This window comes from Bos taurus, chromosome 5 (genome assembly GCF_002263795.3).
Source record: "Bos taurus isolate L1 Dominette 01449 registration number 42190680 breed Hereford chromosome 5, ARS-UCD2.0, whole genome shotgun sequence".
Lineage (NCBI taxonomy): Eukaryota > Metazoa > Chordata > Mammalia > Artiodactyla > Bovidae > Bos > Bos taurus.
In genome coordinates this window covers 113,533,633-113,560,482 of record NC_037332.1, presented here as the reverse complement: position 1 = coordinate 113,560,482, position 26,850 = coordinate 113,533,633, and the positions used below count along the sequence as shown (strand labels likewise).

Here is a 26,850-nt window from a genome sequence, read left to right as displayed (position 1 = left end):
CTGCAAGGATATGTGGTCAAGGCTGTTCCAGGCAGAGGAGTGGCAATAGCAAAGGCCCTGGAGGGGAGAGAGCCAGCAGGGAGGCAAGTGTGGCTAACCCGACCCATGGAGAGGAAGGGGATGTGGCTAGAGGACAGGGGTAAGGTGCTTCTTCGGAGTTCAGTGAGGAGCCTGAGGTGGACTGAATTCACTGGAGGGAGTGGGACAGAGGAGAGATGTGAGCTGGATCTGGTTCTGCCATCATCCCTCTGGCTGCTGTTTGGACAGGGGGCTGGGGGAGGCAGGTATAGGAGTGTGAAGAGGCCCCTGCACTGGGCCTGGGGAGGGGGCAGGTGGCTTGGACAAGAGGGTGGGGCGAGAATGTCAGCTTCTGGGTGTGTTTTCAAGGTGGAGCCCATGGGATTCGCTATTGAGTGGATGTGGGGTGTGTGGTGGTGGGCAGAGCGAGGAAGCCAGGGTTTTTTTGCCAGTTGTTTTGTTGTTCAGTTGCTCAGTCGTGTCCGATTCTTTGCGACCCCATGGACTGCATGCATCCCTATCCTTCTCCATCTCCTGGAGCCGGAGTACCTAGAAAATGGGCTTCCCAGGTGGCTCAGGGGTAAAGAATCCTCCTGTCAATGCTGGAGATGTGGGTTCAATCCCTGGGTTGGGAAGATACTCTGGAGAGAGAAATGGCAACCCACTCCAGTATTCTTGCCTGGAGAATCCCATAGACAGAGGAGCTTGGTGGGCTCCAGTCCACTGGGTCACTCAAGAGTTGGACAGAACTTAGCGATTAGACAACCGCCACCTAGAAAATGGAGTTTTCATTAACTGAGAGGAAGATGCAGGATGCCAACTCTGGGGAAAGAAGACAGGGAGGTGGGATGGAGCAAGATAAGGGAGGTCTCCAGCACATGGATCTTTGAGCTTCGGAAGAGGGCCAGGCCGCCGGGCGTCCTCAGCAGCTAGAAGCCGCTGGTTGGGGTGACATTTAGAAGCTGGGGGCTGCTACAGAGGAGAATGGGGGTCACCGAGGAGGAGGAGGACAACCAGGCAAGTGTGGTGTTAGGGCAGCCAAGAGAAGAGGGTGCATCAGAGAAGAGGGAGTGGGCAGCAGGCACAAATCCTGCTGGAGGGACCACACGGCGATGGAGGAAGGGGGTACAGAGGCAACAGGCAGGCCCGAGTCCAAATGCCGCTACTGCCCTTGCCCAGCTGCTTGACGTGGAAGTCACCGCTCTGAGCCTCGTTTGGCTCATCTGTTAAATGGGGGAAAGGCAGGGAGGCACGGGGAGTGCTCCATACCTGTGGGCCCGCGGGCTGATGGGGGTCCAGCCCCGGGCGCTGGGAGCGGTGTGGACTCGCAGGACCCCCTCGGGGCGGGGCGGGGCGGGGCAGCGCTGACGCAGCCCCGGGACTGAGGAGCGGCGCTCCTCCCGCAGGCCTCCCTGCCCTGCCCGTCCGCCGCCTGCCGCCCGCCGGGCCCGCGGGGCCGCGTTGTCCGCCGGCCGGAGCCGCAGGAGCCAGAGGTACGAGTGGCTGGGCTCCGGGGCACTGACCGGGGGCCACTCCGGGCCCGGGCGGGGAGGCGCGCTCCGAGAGAAGGAAGGGGTAGGGGCTGCGGAGGGTTCGGCCGCCGCCCGCCGGGACCACCTGTTCGGGAGGGTCGCTCTCGTGCACACCGACTGTGCGCGCTGGTTCCCGACCGCCGCCTCCGCCCCAGAGGCACCCGAAGTTGAGCGCGGCGGCTGGGCTGGGAGCCCAGCCCGAGAAGGGAGCGCGCGCCCCGCCCGGGAGCCCTCCAGGCAGCGCCTCCCGGGCCGTGGTCCCCGCGGCAGGAGCAAAGTGGCCGTGGGGGCGAGAAGCCCGGGTCCGAGGGCCGGCTCCCCTGGCCCGCGCTGTGCCCTTGGGCGAGCCGCGCCGCTCTGCCTGGGGGCGCGTAAAAGTCCCGGAGGCCTCGCCGCCCGCCGCGATCGCCCTTGGCCCCGAGGGGCGCCGCTGGGGAGAGGGGTCAAGGGGAACGGCCAGCTGCGGGGCAGGGAGTAGTGGGGCGGGGGGTAGTCTGCCGGGGGATGGGAGGCGTCCCCCTGGGCCTTTGAGGATGCTGAGGCTTTGGACGGCGAAGAGGGGAAGGGCTCTCTCCAGATGGAGGGACCACCCGGGTCGGAACTGGGAAGTGGGGAGAGCAGGGTCTAAGCGCTCCGTCCTGGGGATCCGGATCCGCAAACCACCCCCTCTTTCCGGCGTGCTTCTCTCCTCCAGATGGGAAACGTCGAGTCCCAGTGGGAGCTGTGGTGCCCTGGCAGAGGCTCTTTCCGGGAATGTCCAGTCTCAGTCCACGCCCCTGGGCTCTAGCCGAGTCCCCGGCCTCAGTTTCCGCTTCTGACACGTGCGGGGCAGAGGTTCCCACCTCCCGGCCGGACGCAGCCGAGCCCCCAGCTCTGAGAGGGTTAGGACCTCCCCTGACCTCGCTGCCCTCTCTCTGGAGGACACCCTTTTGGTCTCCGCCAAATACGGAGTGAGCGACGGCTCCGTGGTGGCCCTTTGGGGGTCTCTGGGCTCCTTCGTGCCCTCCTCCATCAAACCCCCCGGGGCACCTGGTGTGCTACCCCTCTGGCACCCCCTCCAGCCCCACCCCAGCTGCCCAAGGACTCTGCCTTTGTTACCACCTCCCCAAGATGGGGGAATCACCCTGCCCAGAGGGACAAAGCAGGGCCCAGGCTGGCGGCGACTGTCCCCTCCTGCTCGCATCCCTGTTCCCACAGCCAAAGAGCCCAGCAGCCAAATCAGGCCCAAATAAAAAAGGAGAGTCAAGATGGAACCTTCTCAGTTGCTCCTTTTCCTTCCAAGCCTGTTTCCAGTGCCCCTCATGCCTGTCGCTGCTTGTCCACTGTGGCCGCCCCGTATTAGAGCACAAACACCGAAGTGGAAATTCTTTACCATTTTGTTTTGCTTCCTTGTACCCGTTGAAGCCCTAGAGCTGCCTAGGCTAGTGGACTTGCTCCTGCTGTGTGCGAGGGCTGGCAGCGTCTTTCAAAGTGAATTGTGCTTGGTTGCTCATCCAGATCCCAATTCTTTGAGACCACCATGGACTGTAGCCCACCAGGCTCCTCTGTCCGTGGGGATTCTCCAGAAAGAATACTGGAGTGGGTAGCCTGTCCCTCTCCAGGGGAACTTCCCAACCCAGGAACTGAACCAGGGTCTCCTGCATTGCACGCTGATTCTTTATCAGCTGAGCTGCCTTGGGAAAGTGACTTACTTGGAACTTAAGGAAGTTGTGACACACCGCATCATCAAGTTGGCCCCCTTCAGCCCCTTCCATGGGGCCATGGAGGTCCAGCTCTTCAGGGACCCAGGGCAGCAGAGAATGCTGTTCCCTGTGGGTCTGAGTTGGTACCAGGGCAGAGTGAGACAAGGTGGCTGCCAGGGGCATTTGTAACCAGATGGGAAGAGAAGTGGATGAGAAAAGGGGAGCTTAATCTGTGAAAATAGCTCTTCCCCGCCCCGAACCCCTCCCCCTCACCCCACCAGCTGCTGCACCTCCCGGCGGGGATGGTTCCACCTTCAATCTGGCCACCAAAGCTGTGCTCATTACTATGCTCAGAGGTGCGCCCTTACCTCCTGTTGACTGACCTGCCCTGCATTCTGTTGCCTTCCTCCTCCTCTCCAGATTGGAAGCTCCTGGAGGGAGGAAACTTGCAAGCCTGACATAGTAGGTGTTTACTGCCTTTTGCTTGAATGAATGAACTGAAAGTAGGGGGGGAAATTCCATATTCACATCACTTGGAGATATGCTGTGCTTAGTCACTCAGTCATGTCCGACTCTGTGACCCCATGGACCATATATACGCCAAGCTCCTCTGTCCATGGGGATTCTCCAGACAAGAATACTGGAGTGGGTTGCCATGCCCTCCTCCAGGAGATCTTCCAACCCAGGGATCGAACGACCATCTGAGCCACCAGTTATCACCTGGATATAACTATTGTTAAAATTTGCCAGACTTTTTAAAAAACACATTGGTACATATTTGAATGGGCTTCCCTGGTAGCTCAGTGATAAAGAATCTGCCTGATAATGCAGGAGACTCAGGCTCCATCCCTGGGTCAGGAAGATCCCCTGGAGAAGGAAATGGCAACGCACTCCAGTACTCTTGCCTGGGAAATCCCACAGACAGGGGAGCCTGGTGGGCTACAGTTTATGGGGTAGTAAAGAATCAGACACGACTGAGCGACTAAACAACATATTTGGATACCTTGTTTATACAAACATTGCAAATTCCTCGTCTTTCTCTAATTCTTTTTTCATATTTTTCAATGCTTAGACATTGTGACGTCATATTTAGTCAATGAGTTTCATTTGACATTTAGGTTTTGTTGGGTGTTTTTTTAATATTTGGCTCTTTTAGATTGTGTTACATTGAGTTCATAGATAAATTTATGCATTGCCAGATATTTTTTTCTGGAGAGGGAATTACCTGGTAGTCAGCGTCGCATCAGCTGGCTCTCCAGAGGAACTGTGCCGTTGTGTACTTCCTTAGGCTGTGAACGTGCATTTCCTGTTATTTCCTGGAAATGAAATTACTGGGGTCAAAGAGTATGAACATCTAGTATCTTTGGGTGATTCCTATTCACTTGTTTGAGTTCATCAGTGAGACGTTTGCCCCTTGTCTGGTCTCTTGGTGGCAAAGATCTTCTCCCAGGTTATGACTAGGCTATTACTATTTTTGCTGCTGATGGTGTGTGTATTTGAGCAACACATTTTAAATTTTTATTTTGCTGTATCTGTGCTTTTGGATAAGGGAGACTTGGCTGCATTTATAAGCTGATGGGAAAGAGCCAGGCGAGGGAGTGGCTGAAGTCCCTGAAGAGGGAGGGGCAGGTCAGGAGATGAAGTCCCAGAGGATGCTGGAGGCGGGAGAGGGCTGGAACTGGTCCAGAGGGGGGCCTTCTGAGCGGGTGAGGACAGAGGGTGTGAGGGAGGGGCTGGGAGGGCATCTTATGAATCGGCTTTGATCTTCCCAGAGAAGAAAGTAAAAAAAGCATCATCGGCGGGTTCTGGACCTGAGGCCCCCAGCACCCTATGCTGTTTGCCAACCTCATTTCCCTTGAGTCCTCCTTGTTTCCCTGGGAGGTAGGAGGTGTTATCACCCCCATCGACATTGAGGGAGGAGAAGTGCCTTGAAGAATTCCCCCTGCACTCACCACCTGCCCTTGAGAGTCCTCCCCGAGCCTCCATCTCTAGTAGCTAGCGAGAAACAGTTCCCATCTTCCTGTGTCTAGAGCTTGGTGAGTGAGCATCCCTTCCTCTCCTGCCTGCCTCTGTTTGGACAGACCCCAGTGGGGCCAGGAGCTTCCAGTTCTGCAGAGCTGGCCACAGGGACTAGGAGGGCCCCTTCCACTCCGGGCAGTGCCCCAAACTCTCCTCTCACCCAGCAGGAACCAGGTGCTGCAGGGGCAGCAGGGCCTTCTGGATATCACACCTGTGCAGAGTCTGAGTTGCTGGGTAGACGTGAAGGTAAAACAGAAAAGTAGTCCTTACAGTCCATGAACAGCTTGATTTCAAAGTGCAGACACCATCGTCCCAGATACAGCTATGGAGCCCAGAGACACCCCCACCCCACCCTGGGTGTCTGTAGTCATCAGTTGCTTTTTTCCAGAAGCTTCCAAGGCAATCTCCTGATGTGATGGCGGGCTACTGTCTCAGACAGTAAAGAATCCGCCTTCAGTGCAGGAGACCTGGGTTCGATCCCTGAATCCAGAATATCCCCTGGAAAAGGGCATGGCAGCCCACTCCAGTATCCTTGCCTGGAGAATCCCATGGACAGAGGAGCCTGGTGGGCTACAGTCTATGAGGTTGCAAAGAGTCGGACACGACCAACACTTTCACTTTTCTTCCCATTGACCAAGCCCCCACCTGATTCCAGGGCTTTTGTTAACCTGATCTTTTTTTTAAACCCCATCAGCCCTCTTGAGCTGTCAGTCCCATCGTACAGATGAGGACCTGAATGTCAGCTGCCTCCTCTTGACCACAGCAAGATCTGAGCCCCTGGCCACAGTGCAGTCCCAGCTGAATGGGACTGGGCTACAGACAGAGTTATTTCACCTGGTAGAGGGTGTTTGAGTCCCAGCTGGGCCTAGGTTTCCAATCTTAAACTGTAATCGATGATAAGAGGACCTGCCTCACGCAACTACTGGGAAGATTACGTGAGTTACTGAAGGAAAAACCACTCTAACCGGTGGCTGTGCATGGTAAGCCCTCAGGAAATATACACCATTGTTATTATTAAACCACATAGCTCCATTCCTGACGGGGAGCTTTTAATAAATGCTAACTCGGCCACACCCGTCTCTCTTCTGATGAGAGGATGGGAAGGAGGACCAGCCGTGACACTGGAGAGAACTTGGACTTTTTAAGTTCTTGAGACCAGTGATGACCTGTATCGAGAACAGATTGGCATTTCCTTTGACCTAAGCAGTTCATTTCTAGGAAGGGTCCTGCAGAAGTAATTAAGGATGTGTTGAGAGATCTAAGTGCTAAGATACCACAGTGTTGTCTGTAAAAGCAAAAAGAAGCCACATTTCCAGCAGTCAAAGTGCAAAGTGAAAGTCGCTCAGTTGAGCCTGACTTTCTGTGACCCCATAGTCCATGGAATTCTCCAGGCCAGATTACTGGAGTGGGTAGTGTTTCTCTTCTCCAGGGGATCTTCCCAACCCAGAGATCTAACCTGGGTCTGTGCATTGCAGGTGGATGCTTTACCAGCAGAGCCACAGGGGGCTCAGCCACAGAGGGGCTCACAGGGGGAAGCCCCTCCAGCAGTCAAGGTGGGTAACCCTGGAGAGGTAGGGTGTGGAGCTGTGTCTACTGACATAATAGAGGAACAGCGTGTATTTCCAAAGGGTTTAATTGAGGTAGAATTTACAGCCCATTGCGTGCGTCCAGCTTGATGAGTTTTAGGAAATGGGTCTGGTTGTGTAACCACCACCGCCTGGTTTTAGGAGACAGGGGCCCCGCATATTTTTAAGTGAAAAATAAAACAAGGTGTAGAACAGTGTGGGTAAGGATCACTTTCTGTGCACCTCCTGGACACAGCCTGCGTAAACACTGCTCCGTGTGAGTGGAGGCGGCAGAAAAGGACTGGAACGCATATGCCAAAATGCTGACGTGCCACATACCCTCACCTCAAACCTTCAAGATAAAGAGCAAAGCAAGAGCTGTTCACTGAGAGTGGTGACTGGACGTCCCCTCCTCTGCCCCCCAGGCATGCACGCGCACACACACACATACACACACATCCCTCTAGAAAAACTGGGAGCCCCACCAACCATGATCCCACTGTTGGCTAAGTGTCTGTGTATACTCGCTGTGGAAACACAGAGGCAATACTCAAAGGTATGAAGAAAACCATGACAGTATTTTGATGGATTCTTGGCAAATGGCAGCTAGTCTTCCCCACGATGATTGAGAGGTTGCTGGGTCGGGAAGGTGGAGGGACATTTTGGGAAGAAGGAAGAGCTTGTTTCAGAAACTTGGTGTTCCCAGAGCCTGGTGCCTTGAGCAATAGAGAAGAGCTGGGTTTTCTTGCATGTTTTTAACCATCATTTTCAAAGGCATTGAGGATATATTGGGATGGCTGTCCTGTATCCCTCACCACTGTCAGGCATCACGCACTTATCGTGCACCTGCTGTATGCCAGGCCCTCCAGGATTTAATATCAGGCTGAGTGGGCAGCATCTGGCTTGGTGCCCACTTTCCTGCAATCCCAGTTCACTCCAAGACCAAATTCACCCCGGTGGTTCCCCCATAGGACTTGCTCAGGGGCTCTGAAGGTCTGCCAGGGGTCTGGGCTATGGGGGAGCACAGGGTTTGTGGTGAGTGCTGTTCACACTCCTTTGGAAGGTAGCCACGAGCTCCTCCTGGTGTGGATGTGTGCAGAAATGGGGGCCCAGCCACAGTAAGCGCCAATGTCTGGGTGGCTTCCTAGGTGAGGAGAGACGGGGGCACACATACCTGGGTGGTGCCTATCCCACCTCCCCGCTTCACTAGCCCAGCAGCCCCTTTGCTCTGCACCTGAGTTTTTCATTTGTAAGAGGGGCCACTGCGGTGGACATGGAGACCCAGGGCACGTGGTGTTCAGTGGGGTGCCTGGTAGGCGGTGTGTTCCAGACAGATGGCGAAACTTCCTTCGTACCTTTTCTGCTCAGGAAGTTCCTGGGCAGGGGAGCATGGAGGGATGTTTTGGGAAGAGGAAAGAGTGGGTTTCAGAAGCTTGGAATTTCCAGAGCCTGGTGGCTTGAGCAATAGGGCAGACGTCAGCTCGGCTAGTCTGGAGGTCATGCGCCCGAGCGGGCAGGGCTGGGGAGGCAGAGCTTGCAGGATCCCAGCACTGTGGGGTCTGCGGGCTTGTGTGGGGCTGCAGCGGGAGGCGGCCACGGGAGGTGGCTGGGATGGAGAGAGCTGGGCTGGGCTGGGCTGGGGAGAGGGAAAGAGGGGTAGAGGGGAAATCTGTTTAGCGGAGCTGTGTCCCCACTTCCCTCTCTCTACCTCCCTCTCCCCGGATCATCACAATAGCCCTGTGACACATTCCTGTTGCTACACATCCCCTGTGATTTAGACTCAAAAAGCAGCCAGATCTTAAAGATTTATTTAAGACATCAGTCACACTAGGGAATTTCCTGGCAGTCCAGTGCTTAGGATTTGGGGCTCTCACTGCCAAGGTGGGGAGCTAGGATTCCACAAGCCACACAGGGTGACCCCCCCAAAAAAGTCAAGCTATAACCCTTTCCTCTTCAACATTGCCCAATGGCACCCCCTGCCAATCAGTTGTCAAGTCCTCCCTGTGGCCCTCAAGCCTGCTCCCCACCCCAGCCCAGTGTCCCCTCTATCTCTCTGGCCTCTCCTGGTACTTTGGTGACTCCACGGTCAGTCCCTCAGGCACACATGCCTCAGGGCCTTTGCACTCGCTGACTTTCTTCCCTGGGCACCCTTTCCCCAGAAATCCATCCAGCTGGTGCCTCACCTCCTTCTGGCATCTGCACACATGTCAGCTTTTCAAGAGAAGCCAACCATAACCATCCTGCACCCCACCCCTGGTCCTCCCAGTCCAGGGTCTCTAAGAGCAGATGTCTGGGTGTCCAGATCCGTGGTGAGTTACCATTCCCTGCACTGAGCAGAAGGTGACTTCACCCTGATCCTGAGAGCTGGAGCCCAGGCTCTACTGCAGAGTGACCCTGGGGGGCCGGGATGGCCTCAGGGAAGAAAAAAGCCTCTGAGACTTTCAGATGCAGACATACCTGAGAGTAGATCCTGGCGCCACCCCCCTCGACCCCTCCCCCCGACAGGTACTAGCCATGTAGTGTTGGGAAGGTCACCTTTCTCTCCTGGGACAGGTGCATACTCAGGCACTTGAATATGAAGGGACACGGCATGCAACCATATTTTGTGCCCTTGGATGGTGAGGCGGGATACGTCAATTATACATCCTGACCGTTGTCCTCTGCGGGCTCAGGGTTTGCCGGTTTGCAGATGCCACTCCCCTAGATTAGTTGCTCATTTGATCCTGGCTTTCTGGGCAGTTTAGGGATCATTCATGCATTCTTTCAGAAAATATGCATTAAGCACCTTTGATGTGCTAGGGTCTGTGCGGGCCATGTGATGAGTCAGAGTGGCCTTGTTCCTGGCCCCCTGGGAGCGGACATTGTTTTCCAAGATATCAGGGTCACTGTGTGCTTAACCAGTTCCTTCAAGGAAGACCTTGGGTTGTTTCTAATCACTTGCGGTTGCAAACAAACTTGTGACTGGTACAAATACCACTTATCTGTAGGATAAATTCACAGAGTGGGACTGCGAGGCGAAAGGGTACGTGAACGTGTAATTTTGATGGATGTTGGTCCCTTACCCTCCACCCCTACCAGCACTGTATGGATGCCCGTTTCCTCAGAGCCTTGCCTGAAGGATGTGTTGTGGGAGTTTTAGATTCTTGCAAATCTGATGGGTGAGAGATGCTATCTGACTGTTTTGACCTGCATTTTTCTTACTTACGAAAAGCGCCCCCATCTTGCTTATCTGTTTAAGCATCAGCGTGTGTGTGGGGGTGGGTGTGTGTGATGTGACCTTGGCACAGTTTCTTTTGGATTGTTCGTTTTTCCCCTTGATTTGTGGGATTGCTTTCTAAGTTAGAAAAATGAGATGTCTGGCATCTGAGAGAAACAAAAGCCATCCCAAGCTGTCACTTGTGTTTTTTACTTTCTCGGTATTTGGCGAAAGGTTGCAGGGAAATTTTTTCTTTTCATGACTTCTAGATTTCATGCATAATTAAGAAAACCGTCCCAACTCTGTTTATTAAGGAATTCACTTGTGTTTTGTCTGAAACATTTATTATTACATTTGGGATTTATCCTGGGCATATTCTGAGATATCAACTCATCTGGTTCTTTTTCCCTGCTGGCTTCCCTGCTTGCCCAACAGCTGTGTTAAAAGGTCCATTTTTACTGACGCATTTGTAGATGCTGCCTGTGTTGGATATGCAAATACCATACTCTTTCTGTGCTTTGTTTCATTCCCCTATTTACATGCAAAAACTAGGTTCTTTTAGTTATTGGTGCTTCATCTGTCAGTCTCTGAAAGACCAGTCCTTCTTCATGTCTTCCTTTCCTCAGAGTTTTCCTGTAGGTTTGTTGCTTACTTTTCTTTGTTCAATTTTATTTTATTTCTCTATTTGGCTGTGCTGAGTCTTCGTTTCTCTAGTTGCAGCGAGTGGGGCCTACTCTCTAGTTGCTGGGCTCAGGCTTCTCATTGCAGTGGCTTCTCCTGTTGCAGAGCGCAGGCTCTAGGTACATGGGCTTCAGAAGTTGTGGCTCACGGGCTTAGTTGCCCTGTGGTATGTGATCTTCCCAGGCCAGGGACTGAATCTATGTCCCCTACAAGAGCAGGCAGATTCTTTACCACCGTACCACCAGGGACGTCCCTTGCTTATTTTTTGATAAACTTTAGAATCAGTTTGTTGAACTGCAGAACCGAGTGCAGTTTATCCATCGGCTAAGATAACATCGACATCTTTAAAAAGCTGAATCTTCTGTCCAAAATCATGGTGCAAGTTTCCACTTGTTCACGTGTACTTTATATTGTCAGCGGCTTTAAATTGTTGTTCACATGAATGTTGAACACCTTTTGTTAAGTGTAACCCTAAGTATTGTGACGGTGGTTGTGAGTAGGAGTCTCTTCATTGTATCTTCTGCTTCTAGCTGCTTTTTTATATTTGTGTATGTGTCTGTTTCCTATCACCTTATGGTATTTCTTTATTAGCAGGAGTTTTTCAACAGTTTCTCTTGACTTTTCTAGGTATATAGTAGTATTGTATAAAAACAGCAGTAATTTTAGCTTTTTCTATTTGAGGTTTGGTGAGGGGGTTGGTTTGCCCCCTGTTTGTATCATAGCTTCACTGGTAGCTCAGACAGTAAAGAATCTGCCTGCAATGTCAGAGACCCAGGTTCGATCCCTGGGTCAGGAAGATCTCCTGGAAAAGGGCATAGCAACCCACTCTAGTATTCTTGCCTGCAGTATTCCATGGACAGAGGAGCCTGGCGGGCTGCAGTCCATGGGGTGGCAAAGAGTCGGACACAGCTGAGCAACTTCCACTTTCATTCAGTTTTTATAGTTCTAATTTCTCTCTCTTGTTGAGTTGCTTTGATGAACACCTCCAGTACCCGTGAGGGTGCTGGACACTTTGTCCTTTTCCTATCTTCAGCTAGAGTTACCTCTAGCTGAGTGTTCACACTCCTGTATGTATGTATGAAGCTGAGTGTTCACACTCCTGTATGAAGCTGGCTCTTGGCTTTGATGTTGATATACATAATTTTCTTAAGGAAGTATCCACTGATTCCTAATTTATGCAGGAAGTATTGGAAACCCTGTCAAATTACTTTAGCATTTCTGGGGGATAGTATGGTTTTTCTCCTTAGATCTATGAATATGGTGAATTATATTAAAGACATCCTAATATTGAACCATCCTTGAATTCCAAGAATAAAACCCACTTGGTTTTGTTTTGTTTTGTTATGGCATGTGGGATCTAGTTCCCTGACCAGGGATTGACCCAGGGCCCCCTGCGTTGGGAGTGTGGAGTCTTAGCCACTAGACCACCTAGGAAGTCCCAACCCACATGGTTTTGATTTTTCATTGTTTTGATGTGCTGTTGAATTCTGTCTGCTTTTTTTATTTAGGATTTTTACAGTAGTATTCATAAGTGATATTGGTCAGTAGAGTGTCTTGTGCAATCTTTGTCAGGTTTTGATGTCTATATTATACTAATTTAAATTCTTTATACTTAACTTAGACTTCTCTGGTGGCTCAGTCAGTAAAGAATCCATCCATCTGGCAATGCAGGAGACCTGGATTCAATCCCTGGGTCAGGAAGGTACCCTGGAGAAGGAAGTGACAATCGACTCCAGGATTCTTGCCTGGAAAATCCCGTGGATGGAGGAGCCTGGTGGGATACAGTCCATGGGATTGCAAGACTCCGATATGATTTAGTGAATAAACCACCATACTTAAAATTTTTAAAAGTGTTCTTTCTTATATTTTACTATTTAACACCTTTAAAAGCATTGGGATCTTCTGTTACGTAAATTCGTAAAATTCCTCTCTAAAAATGTCTTGTTCCTTTGTTTCTTAATGATCTTGTATAATTCTATTTCTTATGTAAAAGTTGGCCTGTCTAGACTGACTGTTCTGGGAGCAGTCTTGATTTATTACATTTGTCTAGAAATTATTTTTTTCAGGTTTCAGATGTTATTTGCAAAGCACTATCTTACGATTAAAAAAAAAAAAAAAGTTTTCCTCTGCTTCTTTGGTTCCTTTGCCATTTGGCATGACTTAGTTTGCACTGGGTGCTCACTCATCTCCTCAGTTCTCTTGTCTTCTTAATTAGGTTAATTGTGATTTATATATTTTATTGAATTTTTTCCCAAAGAGCCTGTTTTTTGGCCTTATGTCTTAGTTCTACTGCTTATCTGCTTCCTGACTTTTTTCTACTGTAATTTTTCTTTCCTTAGTCTTCTTGTTTATTTTCTAACATTTTAAGGAAATGTTTAGGTTCTTTTTCTCCCATTTTTCGCCTGCTGCTTGCTTGCTTCTTATCGGCCCTGTGTTACTTGTCACATGATTGGAGGCTATAAACATTCTTCTGATAAATCTGCAGCTGTGTCTTGTAGATTCAGATTCTTGGTATCTTGATATGGTTGTTTTCTAGAAATGCCACAGATCCCGTTTGTACTTCCCTTTTGGCTCAAGAATTGTCCAAGAGAGAGGTTTTGTTTTTAAAAAAAAGTTCCTAACTTTCACGTTAATTTCTCGTCACACACTGCTTTGCATTTATAAAATGTATTTTTTATGTTTATGGGTTTTGTTGAGGTTTTCAGTTTTCATAAATGTTCTCTTGAAAGTGAATTATTTATTATTAGGATCAAGAATTTGATATAGAGTAGTACTTCTTGATTATTTTGTAGATCTGAATTATTTTGTGTTTGATCTACTTGTTTCTTGGACTCAGAAAGGTGAATTACAGTCTGTTACTAGTGTGTTGCCGTCTGTTTATCCTGACCTCCCTGTAATTTCTTCTGAAAATTGCTGCAGTATGTTTGACGCCTTGTGGATTATACCAGTTAGCACTATAAGTGGCCTTTCTTTGGCTCATTTAGAGATTCCTGGCTTTAACTCCCATTGTCAGATACTAAGATTATGGCTTCAGCTTTGTTTTTGTTTGTATGTGTCTTTAAACGTTTGCTCATTCTTTTACTTTTAACCTTCTAAATCACTTTTTTGATGTATGTCTCTCAAACACAAGATAGAGTTGGAATTTGCTTGGATCTAAACTAAAAAAACCTTTTCCTTTGTATAGATAAGTTAAATCTGTTTATATTTATTGATATGGCTTAGGTCTATGATCTTCCCAGTCATGCTGTGTCCATATGTATGCATGCCTTTGTGCTTGCGGGAGGGCTACATTCCTTTTTGTATATAATATATACACATATGTATTTACTTGTTTGGCCCTACTGGGTCTTAGTTGCATGAGAGATCCTTTGTTGCAGCATGTGGGATCTTTCGTTGTGACATGTGGGATCTTTCATTGTGACATGTGGGATCTAGTTCCCTAACCAGGGACTGAACCCAGGCCCCCTGCCTTGGGAGCACAGTCTTAGCCACTGGACCACCAGGGAAGCCCCTGGGAGGGCTATATTCTGATGAAAACAAACAAACAACCCAAAACAAAAAATAGGAATCTTTCTGATATTTGGGAAAGCTTGTAATTTGTTCGAGTGGCTCCATTTTTTTATATTTATCCTTCATATAATCCTCTTAGTCCCTTCTTTCTTTAGATGGTGTCTATTGTTTCTCTTCTATGAATAACAATACATTTAACTTGCTTCTTCTCCATCCTCCCCTTTCTCTAGTCACTACTCATTTCAGCCGATACTGTGCTGAGTAAGGCGTATATTGTTTCCATCCAGTGCTTCTGGAAGCTCTCAGTCAGGCAGTGTTCCTGACATTTGCCACTTCCTGCTCATTCGGTGACATGACCACCTGAAGAGATGTCCGCAGCTCGGAAAAAACCTCTTGAGGCACGAGTGAAGCGCTCTGAAGAAGTGTTGTGCCGCCCACAGTTGATGGAAAGTGTGAGCCAAAGATTAATATATGGTTGCCCCTTAGTATCCATGCAGGGAGCCCCAGCAGCTACCAAAATGCTCCCCCACTCAAGTTCAGTCATGTAAACTGGACCGATGCTGCCGTGTGGGAAAGCACAGACAGTGACACTGAGGTGAAATCGTTCAGAAGAATCGGGTTTTACGTGTGGTGAACTTCCAGTAACGCCTTACTCAATTTATTTCACTTATATTCCTTCCTTTGGAATTCCTTCCTTCATACCATTCCTTCCTTCCTTCCGTCCTATGTATACACAGATGTGATAGGTGATTTAAAGATCTAACTTAAAAAAAAAAATTCTTGCAAAAGAAAAATCCTACATAATGAGAAAGCAGAGTGGTTTTGCTTAATTGGCAGCGTTTTTATTTTTTAGTGGTTCATGACGGTTCATCTTATTAGATGCAATAACATTGGGTAGTATTATCCTTCTTTGTATCACCTTTGCACTCTAAATATGCTCAAACTTTTACCGCTTTAGTTTTTACCCCCTAGCAGTTAGAGATGAGGCAACCAGAACTTGTTCTACTTTCCACCTTCCTTTTGCCTGTCCTACCAATTTTTTTTTACATTCTTACATCGTCTGACTAGACACCACTGTCGTTCCATCCTGTCATCCTTATTCCTGCCTTTTGGGGGGATGGAGAGGAGCTGAAGTTAAATATATTCAGTGCTGTTACTAAAGTTAGCCCAGTCACCATTCGGTTTGCTGTGCTTATTACTCATAATACATTATTGCCCAAGTCCTTATACTTTGAAACTTGGTGTGTAACCTTTATATTTAAAGAACAGCTTGGCTATACACTCAACCCTCCAAATCTCTGGGTTCCACATCCACAGATTCAACCAACTGTGGGTCTAAATTCTTAAAAGGAAAAAAATTCCAGAACATTCCAAAAAGGAAAACCTGACTGTGCTGCACACTTGCAACTGTTAATGTAGCATTTACATTATTGAGTGACTGACACTTTCACTTTTCACTTTATATTGGGTATAATAGATAATCTAGAGATGATTTAAAGAATTTAGGAAATGTGCCTAGCTTATATGCAAATACTACACTATTTTATGTCATGGACTTGAGCATCTGTGGATTTTGGTGGCTGTGGGAGTCCTGGAACCACTTCCCTTCGTGGATATGAAGGGATGACATATATTACTTTTTGGCTCACAATTTCTTTCCTGGAGGATCCTGTAGATGTTGCTCCACTATCTGTCATTGAGTGTCTGCTGAGAAATCTGATACCAGCCTGACTCTGTTTCCTTCGTAGGTCTTTCTGTGTGCATGATCCGTCACTCAATCGTGTTTGACTCTTTGTGACCCTACGGGACTGTATCCCGCCAGGCTCCTCTGTCCCTGGGATTCTCCAGACAAGAATACTGGAGTGGGTAGCCATTCCCTCCTCCAGGGGGTTTTACCAACCCAGAGTTCGAACCTGGGTCTCCTATGTTGCAGGCAGATTCTTTACCATCTGAGCCACAGGTAGCTGCCCAAAGATTTATTCTTGTGTCTTTATAAAGCTCATTCATTTTGCTAGAAAATGTCTTGAGACTTACCATTCTGGGTCACTGATCTCCAGTACTACATGGAGTACTGTTTCGATTCACGAAATGAAATCTTCCCTTATTTCAGAAAAGTTTTCCTGAATTATAATTTTAAATGTTTCTTCTGGTCCATTGTTTTCATCTTCTTCTTTAGAAACCCTAGTTATGCATTTGTTGTATCTCCTTTACATCTTTTCTCCATCTTCTTGAATTCTTTCATCTCTTTATTTCTATCTGGTTTTGTTCCCTTTTCTCATTTTAAGCCCTGTGCCTCTTACTGTACTTCATGTCTGCTCTCCCTGGGTTTCGTGTAGTTTGGTCTTGATTTCTGAAATGTTTTTGTCTTTTTCTTCTAGTTCTTTCCTGAGGCCTATCAGTTCTCACCTGTTGTCTTCATATCTTTTTCAAGAACTTCCCCAGTTCTTGTATTTCTGCTTTCTGGTCTTCCTTCAAGTGGGAATTACTTTTTTCTCAGGGTTTTTTATTTTAATTGTTTTCAGTTCATGCTGCCATTTTGGATTAGAATTTTTGTTTTGTGGCGATATTTTTATAGTGACTCATCTTTTTACATAAGGGAACACCAGTGTTCCTTTCCCTCTTCATTCACGTAGCATCTTTGGATGGATGTTGTGTTTATGCCTTTAACAATTTTTTTTTTCCCTCTATTTGAATTAGCAGAATTTTCCTGGACCAGCAACTAACAGGAGGTTTTGATGGAAATTGGGAGACAGGCCAGGATCGTTCTCTAGATTTCTCTACTGAAAGACTCCTTCTGTTTTTACAGGAATGGATTGTTCCTTTAATATACGATCTTCCTCTGCAGCTTCCCTTCTGTTGCCTCTCAGAACCCAGCCTGATTCAAGAGGCCACCACCTCCAACCTTGAACCCTCCTGGTTCATTAAGCCCTTGGCTCCTGTCTTATTTGTCTTCCTTTTTTTAATTTGTTTATTTTTTGGTCACACCGCATGGCACGTGGGATCTTAGTTCCCCAACCAGAGATCACACCCATGACCCCTGCATTGAAAGCAGAGTCTTAACTACTGGACAACGGGGCGGCCCTCGTCTTCCTTTTAGAAGTGGCGATTGCTATGACCCAGCACTACTGGGCACCCCCGGTACCACACTCCTCCCCACCCCCACTGCCATATCTGCTGGTCTCGGGTGCCTTGTGCAACACTTACATGTGACTTGGAGTTTATGAGTTTGTCCTGCTCCTGGTCTCTTTCCCTAATGCTGTAGCTTGTGGTTTATTTTTTTCCTTTCCCTCATGGCTCAGTCTGACATCAGTAGAAGAGGGAAGACTCAGAACTAAGAATGTGCCTCGTTCCTCTTGGAAACAGAGGGCTCCTCCTCCTATTTTTCCATCTGTCATAACCCCCCAAGAGCAAGACGCTGCCTGCTGGAGTCTGGCTTCAGGAATTTCTGTCCTCGGAACAATTTAGGGGCTTTGGAGGGGGAACACTTTGTAACCTCGGCTCTGAAAACAGCCACTTGTACCAGGATCACTGCCTTTTAGTATCTGTCAGTCTTACTTCTTGAGTAGAAATCATTTATGCCCTGAAAGAGTGGGGATGGGGTCTGCGGGAGGACCGGACAGCAGATCCTCCAAGTAGGGTTTGGAAGCTGGAGATATTGATTTTTCACACCAAGGAGGGTCTGAATTCTAAGACCAAAAGCCCACCCCCCTCAATTTTATTAATGTAAAGGGCATGGGGGCAGGCCCAGGCCCAAGGTCACAGAGCCAATCAGTGGTGGAACAGAAGCTGTCAGCAGGGACCTGGGTTTGAATTCTATACTCCATTTCCTAGCTGGGTGACCTGCCCCGGGATCCCTCGGTGTATAGCCTCCATATCTGCTCAGCCATTAACTTATCAGGGAGGTAGATCAGCACAGGCCCCGTGTTCCCACAGTTAGAACTTTCGGTCAGTCCGGCTCTCCCCTCCCCATGGTGCAGGAGGAACCTGACGCCCAACAAAGGAAGGGGAGTTGCCTAAAGTCACAGAGCAATTCGAGCGGGGCTGGGCAGACCTGCACGCACCCTCCCGCCCCAGTGCCTCTAGAATGGCCCCTTGGACAAGTCCCTTTCATTTTCTGAAGGTTAAACAGGGGAGCGGGTGCAGGAATGAGCTGGAATGACCCTACAGCCCTCACTGGGGATCAGGCTGAACTGAGAAACACGCTGGCCCCTGGTCTTAGGGTGACCTGTCGGGGACTTCCCTGGTGGTCCAGTGGCTAAGACTCCACATTCCCGATGCAGGGAATGTGGAGAGGGGCCCAGGTTTGATCCCTGGTCATAGAACTAGAGCTCACAGGCCACAGCGAAGATCAAAGACCCCACGTGCTGAGACCGAGACCCAGCACAGCCAAATGAATAAATGAATAAAATAAATTAATAAAAAGAAGAGAGGACTTCCCTGGCAGTCCGGTGGTTAAGACTCTGCACTTCCACTGCAGGTGGCTCAGGTCCGATCCCTGGTTGGGGAACTAAGATCCCGCAGGCCATGCGGCAAGGCCAAAACAAAGTATTTAAAAAATTTTAAATCATTCTTTTTAAATTAAGTGACTGTCACAGAAGTGGAGGACAGGTAGTCGCTTGCATCTGCTGAGTCCAGAGCTGCGTCCTGGCTCCCAGGGCCAGTGGGAGGGAAACACTGGAGAAATTGCAACCCTGATGTCTAGTTGCATGTGGGCTGGTGTGAGAGCCGAGTTCTAGTCCTGCCTCGACTGTGATTCTCTGCGTGGGACTGAGCATCACTAAGCCTCCATTTCAACCCCTCTTGTGTGAGGGGCTGGGTGAGTCGCCTCTAGTTTGGGACAGTCGGTGGCTCCTAAGCCCAGTAAGTGCCAGAGAGCTCCCATCCCGCATTTACCAGGTCTTGTCCTCATCTTCCCCCGATGAGCAAGCCACCAGCATCCATGGCGCCTTCCGCACTCTGGGAGCAGAGTGTGGGGCCATCACTGTGGCTGGCGAGCACTGCACAGCCAGTGCCCAGACCCGAATCCCGTGTCCACCCCCAGAGTTGGGAGTGGAGTCTGTGGGGCAGGGGCGGTTCCCCAAAGGAAATCGGGGTGCAGTTATCAGAAGTGGGAATGGATGCTGGACCACCCAGACCAGCAGACGGCCACCCTGTCTCCCCTGGGGACCCCAGTTATACATGACTTATAACCCTTTTCTCTGCCATGGGCTGGACGCAGGAGCCCAGCGAGGGTCAGAGGTGGAGACTCCCTACTAGGGGGCAGAGATGGGTGTAGGCCATGGTCAGGGGTGATGAGCACCAGGTCCCAGAGCCTTTTCTAGACATATGAGCCTGATGCCATGCTCCTGAGGTAGGAGCCACAGAGCTGGTGCTAAGGGCCAGCTCAGATGGGGACTGGTCGGACCTTCAGCCTTCTGTCTCTGCCAGCCCTGCACTTCTTACCCTTCCTTCCTCCCTGAGCTGGACCACAGTGGGTCTTGATGATGGAGAGCCACAGAAGGACTTAGAGCTGGGGCATGACTGCAGTTAAGTGCTAACGGGGAATATCTCCCCAGGGCAGGGCTGGAGGTGGCGGCCGGGAGACAGGAGAAGGTGGCAGGAACGCACCAGGCAGGACTGACAAAGGCCAGGACTTGGGCTGTGAGGCTCTCCCGGGGACTGGAGAGTGCTTTGGGCCTGAGGTCACACGGCTACTGGGCTGTGGCCAGCTTCGCGTCATAAACGGTTTCCATTCCCGAGTCTTGGGCTCCGGCACCAAATACGGTACTGCTGCTCGAGTCTGGCTCCTCAGCCACAGCCAGCACATCCTGCCTCCTCGACAGGCTCCTATCCCCACCCCGAAAACACACCCCATGGGAGAGCCAGGACCCTCTGGGCCCCCACACAGCCCCGACCTCGCTCCATCCGCCGCCCGTCTGTGTGCACTCAGCAGTGTGGTTCACAGAGGATTAAAAATACTCAGGACCAAAATAGCCTCTCTCCCTGTAGGGGAAAACCAGGGCCCGGGAACACAAGGTTACGGGTTGACATCAACGGCTCCGCCACTCACAGCCCAGCTGGGGGATCCCAGGCAGCTCTCTCTGACCCCCCAGTTTCCTCCCCTCATGTGCTCACTGACTATTTCCTCACTTGTTGATTTGCTAACTCATTCATCTGTTGATTCATTCATTCACTGATCACTCATTGATTGGCCCCTTCATTCACTCGCTTGCTCTTTTACATAGGTACACACCCACACGCTGAGTCACTCACTTACTCAGTATTTATTTATTACATACCAAGACCCAGGCAGTATTCTAGACACTAAAAAAATAAATAAACCTACACCAGACATACGAAAATACCTGTCCTCATAGGGGTTATGTTCCAAATAAATAACCAAACTGACAAGTACACAAAAGTACCGTATATTAGAATAAGTACTAGGGAGAACAGACCAGAGGAGGAGGCTGTGGGGTCGGGGGGAAGCTGGGATCGTAGAGGGGCCAGGGCGGCGGGGAGGACGTGGGAAGATGAAGGAGCCAGCCCTGTGAACATCTGCAGGAGAGCATTCCGAGCAGAGGGAATAGCAGGTGCGGAGGCCCAGAGTCAGCAGTGTGGGGGGATGGGTTTGAGGAAGAACCAGGAAGCCAGGTGGTGATGGGGAGAGAAGCGGGTGTGAGGTCTGGGTTGGGGGACGTGCCACCCCCTCATGAACTAGGCCTCCCACCTTACTCATCATCTGAGCAGAGAAGCAGCCTGGCCACACTTGTGTTTTTAAATCGTCCCCCTGGCTGTTGCCTGGAAAATCCCATGGACAGAGGAGCATGCTGCTGCTGCTGCTAAGTCACTTCAGTCATGTCCAACTCTGTGCGACCCCATAGACGGCAGCCCACCAGGCTCCACCGTCCCTGGGATTCTCCAGGCAAGAACACTGGAGTGGGTTGCCATTTCCTTCTCCAATGCATGAATCTGAAAAGTGAAAGTGAAGTCACCCAGTCAAGTCCGACTCTTAGCAACCCTATGGACTGCAGCCTTCCAGGCTCCTCCATCCATAGGATTTTCCAGGCAAGAGTACTGGAGTGGGGTGCCATTGCCTTCTCTGACAGAGGAGCATAGTAGCTTACAATCCAGGGGGTTGCAAGAGTCGGACACGACTTCACTTTCTTTCTTTTCTTATCTGGCTGTTGAGTGAGTGAATCAGCCCATGAGTCCGTTTCCTGTGTGACTTCTGTGTACCCGACGCTGAGCCGGGCCCTGGGGAGAGAGGTGTGCAGGTCTCCTCCACGCTCATGGCTGACTCCCTTCTCATCAAGTGTCACCTCCTCCAGGAAGCCGCCTGCTCCCGCTCCGCTGTCAGTTCCGCCATCATTGGGTTCATTGCCTCTCTCCACGTGATCTCCCCTTGAAGCCGAGCACTCCTCCACGGTAGAGCTACACCTAACTCTTCTCTTCTCCCCAGCATGTTCCCCCAGGGGCCAAGCGAGTGGAGGACCGAATGAACAAGTGAGCTGCAGGCCCGGCCTGCCTGGCCCCTGTGGCTGGGAACCAGCCTCACTCTGTCTCTCGCCATCTTTTGCAGATGGATTTGCGGGCATGGAGAGCATGGGGAAGGACCCGGTTCCTGCTGGCAGAGAAGGCTGGCTGCTGACCCAGGGTGTGTCTCCAGGAGGCCGGCCAGGCTGCCCGGTTCCCCATCTCGCCACCATGGGCCGCCCAGGCTGGTCAGTTTCCAGCCCATGCCATAGCCGTGGTTCCTGGCCTCAGCCTTGGGGAGGGACGGGCCCCACTGGGCAAGTCACAGCCTCCTGGGACCCCACTGTGACCACAAGACCCCTCTGTCCTGGGGAAGGGTTGACGGTGGCTCCCCAGGTTGCACCCAGTGCCCTGCCGCTTGCACCCAAGCTTCCTGGCCTCTAAAGTGGAAACTACACAACTGCGCCCTGGCGTTACTGAGGCCTGGATGGATGTGGATTCAGGACAGTAAGCGCTGGCCAGGATTCTGTTCATAGGACTGTCCGGGTCGACATGTACCGAGTCCCCAGGCACCAGCACATTCACATGGCCGCGCCATCTGTCTGCAGGGCAGCATGTCTCAGTGGTGAGAGCACAGACCTGGAGCCAGGTGGATTGGGTTCAAACCCCCTGCCCTGCTACCAGCCAAGCAGAGGACTCTGCATGAGTTACCGGACTTCTCTGTGCCTCAGTGTTCTCACCATGTAAAAGAAGGATGATTCCCGCCCCGCAGGGTAGCCGTGTTTAATGACTTAATATGTTTGAAGTGCTGAGAAGGCCCCCTGACATGTGCATGGTGGGCAGTCAGTATTCGCTGAGTGAATGAATATAATCCTTGCTCCAGTGTGACCGTCCTGCAGCTGGTTCAGGCAGACACAGGTCCCATGTGTCCCAGGATTCACACGATCCCACTGCAAGCCTCTCTTGTTCCTCCCAGCCTCCTGCAAGACACCCAGGAATGTTCCTCCTGCCGGCCAGCCACAGCCTGGGCATCAAGAGAGAGTGAGGGTCCGAGGGCAGCGGTGCTAGTTAGGTGACAGAGTGACAGCTTATATAGCACAACCTCCCTGTCCCCCTCCCTCCAGGTGAGGGCTGGGAAAGCCAGGGGCCCAGGAGACTCTGTCATGCCCACTCCAAGGGCTTGGGGACCCAGCAAGCATGCCCACGTGCCTAGAGTCCGCCTGTCCTGCCTCTGAGTGAGCTTGCATGCCGGCATCTAGCCCCCCAGGCCTCCTGCTGAAAGTCCCTGTGGCTGCGGGCAGCCCTTCCTCTTAGACCAAATCCAGGCCCAGCTGGTGGAACCGAATGGGGCTGAGAGATGCCTGCATTGGGTCTCAAAACAGAGGCTGGCAGTTCAAAGGGGACAGACCTTGCAGAGAGAGGCCAGAGCCTGCGCTGGGCCCATGCTGGCCTCACATTGTGGGTGGCACTGGCCCAGCCCTTGGGGAACTCACCAGTATATCAGAGTGGAAGGGCCTCTGCCCAGATCTCAGCCCATGGCCTGCTGCTCCCACTGTACAGCCGAGGTCAGACAGGGGGCCCTGAGCATCTGGCCAGCCCGTGGGGTCTGGAAGCCCGGGTCAGCCATGGCTGGTGTCTGTGGGCAGTGTTCTTGGGTCGGGGAAGCCAGCAGGCTGCCTGAGTGTGGTGCTCATCTCTTACAGACCAGCCGATTCCTGCTGGAGGCTCCTGACATCTGGGGAGATGACTTCGGCGCCCCCCGACTGCCTGCTGCGGCTGCTCCGGGACACCCCGAGGCAGCGGGTCTGCACCCTGTTCATCATTGGCTTCAAGCTCACCTTCTTCGTCTCCGTCATGGTCTACTGGCACGTCGTGGGAGAGCCGGGGGGCCAAGGACAACTCTCTAACCTGCCTGTGGACGTCCCCTGCCCCCACATGGTCCCCCCGACCCCCCCGCCCTCCGGCATCCCGCCTCCAGGCAACATCTTCTTCCTGGAGACCTCTGACCGGACGAACCCCAACTTCCTGTTCATGTGCTCCGTGGAGTCAGCTGCCAGGGCGCACCCCGAGTCCCCAGTGGTGGTCCTGATGAAGGGACTGCCTGGCGGGAACGCCTCCCGCCCGCGGCACCTGGGCCTCTCGCTCCTGGGCTGCTTCCCCAACGTCCAGATGCGCCCCCTGGACCTGGGGGAGCTCTTCCGGGACACGCCCCTGGCCGCCTGGTACGCGGCTGTGCAGCGGCGCTGGGAGCCCTACCTCCTGCCGGTGCTCTCGGACGCCTCCAGGATCGCGCTGCTGTGGAAGTTCGGCGGCATCTACCTGGACACGGACTTCATCGTCCTCAAGGACCTGAGGAACCTGACCAACGCGCTGGGCACCCAGTCGCGCTACGTCCTCAACGGCGCCTTCCTGGCCTTCGAGCAGCACCACGAGTTCATGGCGCAGTGCATGCGTGACTTCGTGACCCACTACAACGGCTGGATCTGGGGTCACCAGGGCCCGCAGCTGCTCACGCGGGTCTTCAAGAAATGGTGCTCCATCCGCAGCCTGAGCGAGAGCCGCGCCTGCCGCGGCGTCACCACACTGCCCCCCGAGGCCTTCTACCCTATCCCCTGGCAGAACTGGAAGAAGTACTTCGAAGACATCAGCCCCCAGGAGCTGACCCGGCTACTCAATGCCACCTTCGCGGTCCACGTGTGGAACAAGAAGAGCCAGGGCACACGCTTTGAGGCCACGTCCAAGGCCCTGCTGGCCCAGCTCCATGCCCGCTACTGCCCGACGACGCACAAGGCCATGAAGATGTACTTGTGAGGGGGCCTGCCAGCTCACCTCCCTGCACCTGGCAGAGAGGAGCTCTGGGGCCCGCCTTCCAAGGGGAGGTGAGATGGGAGGGCTGGAGACGGGGAGGCTGGGCCGCTGCAGCCCCAGGGTCTGGGGCAGGTGGTGGGGAGGACGGGGAACTGTTGGCCAGAGAGCTGTTACTGGAGGGTGCGCTGCGGCCCCTGGGGCCTGCTCTGGTGAGCCAGAGCCCTGGGCCCATGTACCGTCACAGGGTTGAGACAACCAGGGGTGGGGGAAGCGTCTCCAGACAGAATGAGCTGGAGTGGGCCGGGTGAGCACACCTGGGTCTTGTTCACAATGGGCAAGCCCGGTGGATATGAAAGCACCTTGCAGGGTGGCAGGCTAGGCTGAAGTGCCCACGAGGTCAGGGTGGGGCGGGGGGAGCACGGAGAAGCGGGTAGGAAGGAGGGGGAGGAGGCAGCTGGTAGCGGGGCTGGGCAGCAGACCCAGCTTCAAGAGCCCATGGGGTGGGGTGCTTTGGGGTTTGGTTTCTTTTTTCCGGGGTGGGTGGGCAGCCGGCAGAGTTGGCCTGGGGAGCTCTTGGGGAAAGCCCTGCCTGCCCACCCCGTCCTTTCTCCCAGAGACGTTGCAGGAGTGACTCGGGCCAGCTGCCCACTCAGGGGCAAGGGGCCTGGAGTCCTTTTGGCTCAGGAAAAGCATTTTAAAGAAAACACCCCCTACCCTGCCCGCAGTAAACAAATAAAGTGAGTCACCCACATCCAGCGCTTTCTGGTGGCTGAAATGCATTCATTCGCATCGCTCTTGTGAGCCCCACCCTGCAGCTGCGGGCAGGCATCTGGGCGGGCGTTGGTGGTGACTCGCCTGAGCGTACACAGCCTGCCTTGGTCAGAGGGGTCCGGGGGCCTGGCTGCTGGGTGGGCTCCGGGCCTGGGTGCTGAGAGTGACTGCGGTGGGCAAGGGGAGGAGACTGTCTTCCCACCTCATTTTTCAAGGCTCAGACAGCCTCGGTTGGGTCCCCCCAGCACCCCCACCTCCACCCCATAATCAGCCTGATTCTGTTCTGGCCTGAACTGAGCCAGATGAGGAACCCACCACCCGGGCATGTGCCTCCTAGGTTAGAGGAGCCCCAGGGAGAGACGTGCGAGGCCTATGGGTTCCTTCCTGGCTCACGCTGGCTGGCTGGCTGAGAACCTTGGAGAGACTGCAGTGCCATGCTGGCAGCTCCAGGGATGGGCCAGAGGAAAATCTCGCAGGGTGAGGCCCCAGCTGGTTTGTATTGAGGAAGAAGGCTTCCTGTGAGAGCTGGGCCTTCCAGCAGGCTGGAGAAGCCTTCCCTGTAGGACAGAGGACTGGAGATACTGTCAGGAACTCGGGCTCAGCAGGCTGCTCTTTGGCAGCCAAAGCAGAGGTGTTTAGAGGCCTCTGGATCCTGCCAGTAGAAGATCGTGGGCAGCCTGGTAAGGAGGTGAGGTCCCTGGCTCTAGGGGTAATCAAGAGCAGGTGATTTTTTTTTTATTAAAACAATGGATGTATGAGGTAGTTCTCCAGCCATCATCTCACCTGTTTTTAAAATCTTTTGAAAATGAGTAGATTTTACTTTTAATAGTACAGCCTGAGGTGAGAGCTTGCTTGCCCTCCTCATCACCTGTGGGTGCAACACCCACAGTCCAGAGCCCTTCCTGGGCCCCTGGGCCTGGACTGGATTCCAGAGAGATCCTCTGCTTCCTTCTGCCCATCCCAAGTTCACCATCGCCTGAAATCGACAGCGTCAGTCTGCTGACCCTGTCAGAACCTTTGTTGGGCATTCGCTCTTAAATTCTCAGAAAGGAGAAGGAAGGGAGGGGTGGGCTCCCGTGGAAGGCCGCCCTGGCGACAGTAATCAGATCCTAGGAATCCTGTTGTTTGTTTCTGGCCGATGTTTTTACAGATAATTTTGTCTGGGGGAGATGAGGTCCCATCCCTCCACTGGGGGGCAGTGTGTGGTCCAGCAGGGGCCTGAGTCAGGTTTCCTGTCAACTGTTTAATGAACCCTCCAAGCAAACCAGTCACAGGCAAGCAAGGAGGTAGCATTTCCAGCAGCTCTGGGGTAGGGGAATAATTCCCCCTTGCTGCTGTATCAATATTCGACTAGTTTAAACATTCAATTGGAATGTCCTCTATCTGAGAAAAAAGATGGGGGATAATTTAGGACTCTGTTCCTGGAAGTCTGGTTTCATGGTTTACTTGTTCCTAAATTTCTGTTTGTCCTAAAGTGAACCAGCCAGAGCAAGGCATGCTGGGAAGTCTGCTGTGGACCAGCTAGTGCAAGGCATGCTGGGAAGTCTGCTGTGAGGTGGACAGGGCCAGACAGGCCTTCAGGACCTGACAATGGACAGAAGACTCAAGTGCAA

At 51.9% G+C, this 26,850-nt stretch overlaps 1 protein-coding gene across 14 annotated transcripts; it reads left to right on the top strand.

The window, feature by feature from the left end:
- A4GALT (alpha 1,4-galactosyltransferase) lies at positions 1-25,217 on the top strand. 14 transcript variants are annotated; one of them, XM_059887184.1, is made up of 5 exons: positions 1,438-1,511; positions 2,245-3,694; positions 12,315-21,610; positions 21,765-21,906; positions 23,362-25,217. In XM_059887184.1, exon 5 carries the CDS (start codon positions 23,402-23,404, stop codon positions 24,467-24,469), a length of 1,068 nt encoding a protein of 355 aa, XP_059743167.1. In that variant the 5' UTR covers positions 1,438-1,511; positions 2,245-3,694; positions 12,315-21,610; positions 21,765-21,906; positions 23,362-23,401; the 3' UTR covers positions 24,470-25,217. The 14 variants fall into 14 exon arrangements, with proteins under 14 accessions (XP_059743170.1, XP_059743167.1, XP_059743165.1 ...); XM_059887182.1 differs by lacking the exon at positions 12,315-21,610 and adding an exon at positions 6,727-6,804 and having other exon boundaries at positions 21,765-21,839; XM_059887183.1 differs by lacking the exon at positions 2,245-3,694.
- The last annotated feature ends 1,633 nt before the right edge of the window (positions 25,218-26,850 follow it).

Excerpts from the sequence above, each read along its gene's own strand:
- A4GALT (XM_015471431.3), top strand. The coding sequence starts at position 6,731 with ATGCTTTACCAGCAGAGCCACAGGGGGCTCAGCCACAGAGGGGCTCAC. Across the intron at positions 6,805-21,764 it reads AAGCCCCTCCAGCAGTCAAG|ATGGATTTGCGGGCATGGAG; the intron begins GTGGGTAACCCT and ends CATCTTTTGCAG. Across the intron at positions 21,840-23,361 it reads AGGCTGGCTGCTGACCCAGG|ACCAGCCGATTCCTGCTGGA; the intron begins GTGTGTCTCCAG and ends CATCTCTTACAG.